The 10,287-nt window shown below is 45.6% G+C and overlaps 1 protein-coding gene across 1 annotated transcript; it reads right to left on the reverse strand.

The window, feature by feature from the left end:
- Positions 1-1,139: 1,139 nt before the first annotated feature.
- LOC137380564 (uncharacterized) lies at positions 1,140-9,556 on the reverse strand. Its single transcript, XM_068052585.1, has 3 exons — positions 9,433-9,556; positions 8,720-8,835; positions 1,140-2,066 (listed from the first exon to the last, which is right to left on the reverse strand). The coding sequence occupies exons 1-3, from the start codon at positions 9,554-9,556 to the stop codon at positions 1,668-1,670; spliced, it is 639 nt and encodes a 212-aa protein (XP_067908686.1). The 3' UTR covers positions 1,140-1,667.
- Between the last annotated feature and the right edge of the window lie 731 nt (positions 9,557-10,287).

The raw sequence follows: 10,287 nt of genomic DNA on the forward strand, positions 1-10,287 counted from the left end.
AACGTAATATCTGGAAATGTGCATCGAGAGGTGGTGGGCTGCATAATCTGCAGAAGTAAGTACTGTTTTGAATATGGCAATTGGGATGCTGCCGCCAAGCGGCAGTGGGGGGTGGGGGGGGGGAGGGGGAGGGCGGGGGCTAGCCGCACCAAGGTCCCCCCACTGCCAGTAATGTGCGGCGCACCCTTCTTGATGTCAGAGGTCGAGGTATGCCTCTCCACGCAGAATTGTACCGGCCCCCGCGCCGCAACCCACGGTGTCAAGGGGCCGGTAAAATTCAGCCCCTACTCTCCGAAAAAAGATTTGCCTCTCTTGAAAAAAGGAATTCTACATATGAGGTGGGGGCTGTGGTCTGCCTAGAGAGAGAAAAACACCCCCAGATTGGAAAGGACCCAGGAAAAGAGGAGTTGCTGCTCTCTGTGGAGAAAACCTGCTTTGCAGAGAGGAAGATAGCAGATTCCTATTCTCCAGTCTCTGAAAAACCCTGCCTCAGGAATGATTCCTGTTGCTTCTTATGTTTTAGCAGATCCTGAAAGCTTAAGAAATCTTCTATTGCTGGACTGTTATTTCAAAACCCAAGTAGACCTGTTGCTACACGTTTTCCTGAAAGAACTGTGTGACACCTGCTGCAGAAGCAGTGCCATGAACGCCGACCCATCACAGACTGTTCATCAACCTCACCTGGAGAGAGTTCTAGTGGCACCCAATTATTTGACTCTGGGACACCTCACCGACCCGGAAATATCCTACCAGAACATGACAACCTAATTATTTTATTATTCCTAAGAAACAGTTGTAAACCAAAACATCCTTTCAAAACCAGTTAACCATTCTTTTTTAATGTATGTGTGTGTGCATAAGGATTAGGAAGAATAAGAAGTTTGAAAAGAATCTTTTCACATATAGAGTTATCTCATTATTGTTTAAGACTTAGTTTATTAATAAATAGTTACTTTAGTTGTTAGTTAAAGAAACTTGGTTTGGTGTGCTTTATTCTGGGGGACAAATAGAGTGTTTAATTTGGCTATTTTCCAGTAGGTGGGAAACTTTACTAATATGCTGTGACCTATGGAGTAGCGGGACTGAATTAACAGTGCATTACTCCCCCCCCCCCCCCCCTTGGTCGTAACAAACTACAAAGTATTTCTTTTCCTTTTCATATTACTCTTATGCGGCGAAATTCCTGCGGCTTCAGCAGAGCTAGAGGCAAGCTGCTCATTCCCCTGCTCTAACAGCCAAGATGCCTGTGGTCAACATCCTCTGGGTTTTGGGGCATGTGAGGGCCCTGCCCAAGACTGCCCCACTTGCACCTGTGCAGGAGCAGGTTCAGTCACTGGGATAGGAGGCAGCATGTGGAGCTCTGACTGATTGGGGGGTGAGGCTGGGTGTTTGCAAGTGGGAGCACTTTGAACAGAGTCTACTCTTCCATGTCCCCTTTCTCCATCTTCCCTCTCATGGCCCCTCACCTTCACTTCCTTGCTAGTCAATCGCTGGAGAGCACTTTGCTGCACTTCAGTGAGGGTCTGAACAGCCAAGTGAGGCTTTCCTCCATCCTATTTAAGCTGGCAGACGGAGTGTGCATGACATAGGTCAGTTCAGTTTATATTTGATTGCCTGTCACAGCTAAGGTCCCATGCAGTTGGCCACTCTTTCCATGGACGTAAACATCAGTGCAAAGGCCCGAGATACATGGCACTCATGCTAGAGATGGACTCCTCCAATATCTCTCCAATGGTGCAGACTGTCTCTAGCGATGCTGACAGAACTTCACACATTTTCTGTTGTTGCTCCAGAATAGTCCTCTTCATTAATGATCCCTGAGGCTCAGCATCCGTGTCCAGCTGAGTAGAACTTGTAGGATCCTGCACCCTCAGAGGGGGATTCTCAACTGCTGTCCCTGTCTCCAACACCTGCTGCTGCTCACTTGTGACAACACAGCTACCTGTCTTAGCGCCCCACCAAGGTTCTGGAGAGCACTGTATCTGAGCTGGTGGAGGGTGCGCATGAGTCGTGTGACAGTGTTTCCTTCTTCTCCGGCACCAGCTCCTGAGTAATGCTTGAAGGACCTGTGGGAGATAAAAGACATGAATTAGAACTGATAATTACTGTTTTACCATTATGACCCATTACCTTACCAGGACCTTTCCATTCCCTATTTTCCTCTCTTTTATGACACACCAAATCTTCTAAATTAAATTCTGTCTCAGATGGCCTTATATGATGCCTCAGAGCTCTCCGAACTTTCTCAGAGACCTCAGCCTTGATGAAAGCCTGTCTCCCTGCATGTAAAGCATTCAAATATGTAGAAAAAATTGGCAAATCCCCCTCCACTATCAGTCAGAAACTTAGCTGGTGCCCCAAGTCTGGTCCCTATCCATTTCTCAATGATTTTATCCATAATCACTCCTTTTGTCCTTGCTATGTATTATTGCCATGCATGAACTTATTCTAGATGACTGCATCGACATCATGGCCCAAATGGAAACTTGGCTGAGGGATGATGACACCTTTCCTCTTAATGAAACCTACCCACCTGGCTATATCTTCCACTGATTGCAGTGGCAGTGTGGCACATCACCAGATCAAACCTGGCCTGACCCCCTACCCCTCTTGCACTTTCTCCTCCTTTGAGCATCTCAGCGTGTTCCACTCCTCTCACCTCTCTTTCAGAATCCTTGTTCTGTACCACCCTCCCAAGTATGATAAAAATTTTCTCACCAAGATAGCTTCACTGCTTTCCTGCCCCAGCCTCTGCATCAACCAACTTTTCATCCTCACTGATTTCAACATCCATCTGAACTCACCATGGTCTCTCTTGTCTGAGTTCACTGCCCTCTTATCCTTTTCCTCCATGCAAACTCCCTAACCCATATTCATGGCCACCCCCTTGACCTTGCCATCCTTCATGGTCTTGCTTGTCCCATCATTTCAATCAGAGATGAAACCATCTCTGATCACTTTCTTGTATCACTCACCGCCCACATCTCCCTTCCATGCCCAACCCTATCTCATGGAGTATCTGTCCCTGGAAAAACTAACCCCTGATTCACTTACCACTGCACTTTCAAAATCCCAACTGCCCATCCTTTGGCCCTCTGTTTGCCACAACATTTCCGGAGCTATTGATGTGCTAACCTACCCTTTGATGCCCTAGTCCCCAATAAAACCATTACTCTCTCTCACCCTGGATGTGCCCTGATATGGGTCTCATCTCTGCTCCCTTAAGTCCAAGGGATGCAGACTTGAAAGGATATGGTGGGCAACTAGTTTAACCATCCAGGTCAGATCTGGCTGGACCTCTTAAAACACTATCAGGTGCTGCTCCCATTTGCTAAGATTGTTCACTATTCCTGGAACATCCTGGAATGCAAAGATAACCCCTGGCTTCTTTTCTCTACTGCAAATTATCTTCTTATACCCCCTCTCCCCTGTCTCCTCCACCCTCATCCCCAACAATAAGTGCGAGGAGCTCATGAACCTCTTTGTTACTAAGATCGAAACCATCCAATCATTTGTCTCTGCCATGTCCCTCCATTCCACTAGCCAATGGGTCAAACTTCCTCTAATGCTCACCCCCCCCCCCACCCCGTCCTTGCCTTGAACTCGCAGCTTTCACTAGTTTCTCTCCTATCTCCCATCATATGCCCTGTCTGAGCTCATCTTGTCCATGAGACCAACCTCCAGCTCCCTTGATCCAATTCCCACTAAACTGCTGACCACCCAGCTTCCCCTCCTGGTCCCCTTGTTAGGTGATATTGTTAATGGTTCTCTCTATTCAGATGTTGCCCCTCTCTCCTTTAAAACTGCTGTCATCACCCCTCTCCTCAAAGAAAACCTGACCCCCTCTCCTCAAAAAACACTTGACCACACCACTCTTGCAAATACCACACTTGCTGCAACCTCCCTTTCCGCTCCAAAGTCCTTGAATGTGTTGTTGCCTCCCAAATCCATTCCCATCTTTCCCAGAACTCCATGTTTGAATACCTCCACCCACGTTTCCACCCCTGCCACAGTACCGAAACAGCTCTTATCAAAGTCACAAATGACATTCCATGTGACTGTGACAAAGGTAAACTTTCCCTCCTGGTCTTTCTCAATTTGCCTGCAGCCTTTGACACAGTTGACCACACTATCCTCTTCCAACGCCTCTCCACTGACATCCACTGGGTGGGACTGCTCTCATCTGGTGCCATTCTTATCTATCTAATCGTATCAAGAGCATCACTTGCAATGGCTTCTCTTCCTGCTCCTGCACTGTTACCTCTGGTGTGCCCCAGTTTTCTATGCTTAGCTGCCTATTTCTCATTTACATGCTGTCCATCGGTGACATCAGCTGAAAGCACAGCATTAGTTTTCACATGTACGCTGAAAACATCCAGCCCTACCTCACTAACACCTCTCTCAACTCTTCCACTGTGATAAATTATCAGACTGCTTATCGGACATTCACTAATGGATGAGCAGAAATTTTCTCCAACTAAATATTGGGAAGACTGAAGCTCTCATTGTTTTCGGTTATCCCTCCAAACTCTGTTCCCTAACTACTGACTCCATCCCTCTCCCTCCCAACAAGAGACTAAACTAGTCTGTTCCCAACCTTGGTGTCAAATTTGCTCCTGAGATGAGCATCCAACCACATATTTACACCATCACTCAGACCACCTACTTCCACCTCCGTAACATCGCCCTGTCTCATTTCATCTGAGTTGAAACTCTCAGTCATGCCTTTGTTACCTCTAGACTTGACTAGTCCAATGCATTCCTGGCTGGTCTCCCACATTCTACCCTCTGTAAATTTGAGGTAATCCAAAACTCTGCTGCCTGTGTCTTATTTCACACCAAGTCCCGTTAACTATCATCCCTGTGCTCCCCTGTCCTACATTGGCTCCTGGTCGAGCAACGTCTTGATTTTAAAATTCTCATCCTTGTTTCAAATACCTCAATGTCCTCACCCCTCCATATCTCTGTAATCTCCTCCAGCCCCACACCCTCCGAATTATCTGTGCTCTTAAGCATCCCTGATTTTAATTGTTCCACTATCGGTGGTTGTGCCTTCAGTTGCCTAGACCCTAAGCTCTTGAATTCCCTCTCTACACCCCTCTGCTTCTCTACCCTGCTTTCCTTTTTAAAGACACTACTTAAAATCTACCTATTTGACTAAGCTTTTTGTCATCTGACCTAATATCTCCTAATGTGGCTTAGGTGTCATATTTTGTTTTATAATGCTCCTGTGAAAGGCCTTGGGACTTATATCACATTACAGGCATTATATAAATATAAGTTGTTGTTGCTGTTATTAATATATATTGTAAATACCTGACACCCAAATACTGATCCTCGTGGTACCCCACTAGTTACAGCCTACCAACCTGTGCCAATCAGATGAAAGGTCACAGACCTGAAACGTTAACTTTGCTTCTCTCTCCACAGATGCTGCCTGACCTGCTGAGTATTTACAGTACTTTCTGTTTTTATTTCAGATTTCCAGCATCATTTTGCAATCGCGTTTCCAAAATGGCTGTTAAATCAAACCTATTAATTTCTATATGTGCTTTTAATTCATCTAATTTGTTGTGAATGCTTTGTGCATTCAGATATAGTGCCTTTAGCTTTGACTTTTTTCTAATTTTCCCTGGCGTCACCTTAGTCACTAATCCCTTTATTACTCTCACTGTTCTTTCCTGACCCATTTTGCTTATTTTTACCCAAACAGTGCTCTGCCCTAGAGCCTAGACATTTTCCTTGCTGTTTGTGAATTTACCCTTTCCTGAATCCTCCCACCTGCACCCCCTGTCTTTTATTAGTTTAAAGCACTGTCCACTTCCTTAGTTATTCAAATTGCCAGGACACTGATCCCTGCCCAGTTTAATTGGAGCCCAGACTAACAGAACAGCTCCCTCTTTCCCTTATACTGGTGCCACTGACCCATGAAGCGAAACCATTGCCTTCCACACCACTCCTTCAGACCCATTTGTCTGCACAATGTACTTGGTAATTCTTTAAAAGTGCAGCGCTGAAATGTAAAACACAATTTTACTATTACTATAATTTCTAACATTCTTAAACCATTGTCCTGTGCCCTTATCACACAGCTTCCTCCTATAGCTTATATGTTCTCAGGATCCGGAAAGTGTGCAACTCCTTAACTCCCTTAGCCTTCCCTTCCCTCTACAATCAGCAGGCTTATAAAACGCAAGCTTGGCATTACCTAATCATTTGAGACAAGGAGGGATGCCATCAATGTACAGTACGTGCACCATGTGGCCTTAGAGTGGGGGAAAATGGATGCGGAAAGAGACTCTAGGCTGTGGCAAAGCTATAATATTTCTTTAATTCTTTCATGGGATGCGGGAGTCACTGGCAGAGCCAGCATTTGTTGCCCATCCTTAACTGCCCTTGAATAACTGAGTGGCTTGCTAGGCCATTTCAGAGGGCAGTTAAGAGTCAACCACATTGCTGTGGATCTGGAGTCACATGTAGGCCAGACCAAGTAATGATGGCAGATTTCCTTCCCTAAAGGGCATTAGTGAACCAGATGGGTTTCTACAACAATCGATGATAGTTTCACAGCATCATTACTGAGACTAGCTTTCACCTCCAGACTTTTTTTTAATGAGCGAATTGAATTTAAATTCCACCAGCTGCTGTGTAAGGATTTGAACCCATGTTCCCAGGGCATTAGCCTGGGCTTTTGGATTACTAGTCCAGTGACATTACTACTGCACCACTATCTCGCCCATAATTGGGATCTGGTGTGATTCTCTCCTTCAGTGTCTTCAGCTCGAGTTAATAAAATAGCTGAAGATGTTATCAAGGTTTTCCTTGTACCTCAGACTGAGAGCTTTATATTCATAGCCACGTGCTTCTTTGACTGATGGATAGGCCTGGTCTGGGCACTCATATCCTTTGAGCCGATACCGCTGGCTATTTGTTAATGGGTTCGGCAGGATGAAAGAGGGGGCCTGCCTTTGTTAGGAAGGGAGTTCCAGAATCTTGACCCAGCGACACTGAAGGAATAGTGATATAGTTCCAAGTCAATATGGTGTGTGGCTTGGAAGGGAACTTGCAGGTGGTGGTGTTCCCACGCATCTGCTGCCCTTGTCCTTCTAGGTGGTAGAGGTCGCATGCTTGGAAGGTGCTGTCGAAGGAGCCTTGATGAGTGTCCACTTAAGGGCCTCTTTCCACATCTGCTGGCATTTTATCAGCAGCTGGTGGGCCCTTTCGCAAGTGGCCTCCATGTGGGCTGGGGGTGTCAGGCGAGCCATCCTGGGCACTCTGTGGTCCAAGAAGGGACCCCGGCAGCAAGGGCTGCACCCGTTGAAACACCATTCCCACCCTCACCAACCATCTGCTCCCCCTCCACCCCTCGCCAGGTCCTGTCAGATTGGCCTGGGATACCCCTGACCCCATTTATCTTGTGGAGAGATCAGCATGCATTTTTGACAGCTGCTGATTGACTGACAACGCCTGGAGGCGGTCTCCCCTCTTTTAAAGGGAGCGAAGCCCTGGCACCAGGAATTTAATTGCTGGAGCGCCGAAAAATGCAGCTGGGAGTGCCCCAAATGGCTGAGGTGTTGCCCCCGGCTTTCCAGTCTGGCATTGGGACCCTTGCCTTGCCAACAAAATTCAGCCCCATATGTGCGCTAGAAACATTCAACGTTAAAATCAGCCTCAACATCAACTCCATAATGATATTGTGGGGCCTGATGGCAAGTTCAAAATTGTTGTGGATAAGCCAAAACTTTCTTCAGTTCAACATTGGCAAGACTGAAGCCGTCCCTGTTCAGCTCCCATTAGAAATTCTGAACCTTGGCCCCGAATTCCATTGATGTTTGTTTTTGCTCACCAAGGTTGGACTCAATAGTACACAAACTTGTTTCCTGCTCATCCCTTCCTATGCTGAGTTTTAAACCTTATATTAAGTACATCACCAAGACCATCTATTTCCACCGTCCCAATATTGCCAAACTGCATCACAAGTTCAATCTCCACCACCATCGAAACCTTCATTCATATCTTTGTCAGTTCCATATTCAACAGCCCAGATAGTGTTCTTTTCCCTGTGCCCAGACATTAGTCAGGTCGAGCACACCGGAAATGCACTGTGCTTGACATGACCTGAACCCACCTGTATTTTCAGGTTCAGGTCATTAGCATGGACTCAACATGCCTCAGCACAGGCCTGGCCCTTGGCAGGTGCCTGTGCTGAGATTGAGAAGGAAATCCCTGAAAGCTAGCAAGTCTTGAGAGCAGCTGTAATGGCCTCGAGAAGACCCCAGGACCCAAGAATCCAGTGGGTGCCTTTGTGATTAGCACTCCTACCACTGGACTCAATGTCCATTCTCTCTACCTGGACCTGCAATTTTTATATTCTATTGGATGTGCAGCATCAACTCATCAATGTTACTTTGACTGTAATTCTTTGCCTATAACAGAGAAAGATACAAGCAGCAACATCATGGAAGCACCATCACCTTCAAATTTCCTTACAACTCACATCTATGCTAGCGTTGGCATAGATTGCTGTTCCTTCATCAGCACCGAATTAAAATCCTAGAATTCCCTATCTAACGGCATCATGGAAGCATCAGCAGCACATCAGCACAAGGACCACATTATTTCAAGGAGAAAGCCCACCACCTCCTCGGGGTAACTAGGGATGGCCAATACATGCAGCCTTGCCAAAGTTGTCCAAATAAAGCAAAAATGCACTCCTTACCTTTTTGGCTCCTTTGCCTTGCTCCCTTGTCTTCTCCAATCTCCTGATCTGAGGGAGAAAGGTATGGAGTCGACTGACAACGTCTTTGTACACAACTGCAAATGGGCACCCAACTTCTGTATCCAAAGGAAAATTAGGTAGAAGACATCATTATGTTCCCTTCCCTCATTTTGAGGCCATTGATATGCCTCTGCCTCTCCCTCAGTGGCTCTGAAAGTCCCTGTTCAACACAAAGAAGGCAGAGTTTTGGTGTCATGGATCTCTGCCCCTTTTATCTTGTCCTCCTTTGCCCTTGTGAACTGAGCATTCCCAGCAGTATGGGGAGGTACATCGAGACCATTTCTTCAATGGCTTACTCACTGGCCTCCCTAGCTCCAGTCTACACAAACTCTGACATCATGAATGCTGCCAACCACACCCTGTACTAAATCCTGTTCATCCATCATGTAGTGCATTGCTTTCAAAATCTTCATTCTCATTGCCCAATCCATCTATGGTCTTATTCTACCTTATCTCTTAAACCTACTGCAGCCTATATGCCAGTCACACCATAAGCTTTCCACCTTCGTACACTCACCACTGGTTCAGAGGGTCAGACGTTGTATCCCAGCACTCTGGAATTCTCTTCCCCAACCCTTCCAATCAATGCACGATGTCTGCTCATCTTCAAAAGCCTCCTCAAAATATACCTCTATGACGACGCCTTAATTTACCTCCTTTAACTCCTGCTTGGTATTGGATTTCCATTGCAAAGCAAAGCTGTTTTAAAGGAACTGTTTGAGTACAAGCTTTGTTGTTGGCTCTCAGCTGCAATCTTATTTCAAGGTCCTTTGACATAATGCATGGAAAGGGTTAAGAAATCTCTGAACTAGGTACAAAATGCTTCCAGGAGACCAAAGTGACATTTATGTACATACAGTTTAAAGTACAGAAGTCACCAAGGCCATTAAATGTTTAATTATGTACTAAACGTCTAAAAATTGGAACCAGCAAAAACTAAATTTGCTACAATTGTGACAATGGCACATTGTCTCAACTGCTGTTAACCATTTTGCTCTCAGACCATTTAGGCCTTTTGCTCCCTTGAATGTTTAGGACTGAAAGAAGGAAATAAATTTAAAATAATCACTAAACCTTTTATCACTGCTTTGGTTTAACTTCCAAACTGAAAGATTACGTACTTAAGTGGAAAGCAAACAGACCATGAAAAGGAAAAGCTAGCAGCTTTCAAGGCCAGATTAGTGGCAGGCCATCAATATGCTGCGCTGCGTTCTTTCTACATGGCATCATTCCAACAAAATGAATGAACTGTTCTTCTAGCTATTTGTCCTGAAAGGTCTGACAAACACTTTTTAAAAATTGAGATAGTAGGGTAGATCTTGGCCTTGTGAAATCAATGGAAATAGAAACAGAATCCCGTTTCATTATTATCCATTTTATACTATCACTCAAGATCAAGCTCTACTCCAGTGTGTCTAGGTGCAGTACTGAAGGAGTGTTGCCTGTCGGAGGCATTGGACTGTCGGAGTTCCATTTCAGTCAATGAAATTAAATATCAGGTGCTACAT

The sequence above is a fragment of the Heterodontus francisci genome, chromosome 2 (assembly GCF_036365525.1).
Source record: "Heterodontus francisci isolate sHetFra1 chromosome 2, sHetFra1.hap1, whole genome shotgun sequence".
NCBI classification, from domain to species: domain Eukaryota; kingdom Metazoa; phylum Chordata; class Chondrichthyes; order Heterodontiformes; family Heterodontidae; genus Heterodontus; species Heterodontus francisci.

Excerpts from the sequence above, each read along its gene's own strand:
- LOC137380564 (XM_068052585.1), bottom strand. The coding sequence starts at position 9,556 with ATGTCAAAGGACCTTGAAATAAGATTGCAGCTGAGAGCCAACAACAAA. Across the intron at positions 8,836-9,432 it reads CCAAGCAGGAGTTAAAGGAG|AAGTTGGGTGCCCATTTGCA; the intron begins GTAAATTAAGGC and ends CTTTGGATACAG. Across the intron at positions 2,067-8,719 it reads AAGGCAAAGGAGCCAAAAAG|GTCCTTCAAGCATTACTCAG; the intron begins GTAAGGAGTGCA and ends TATCTCCCACAG.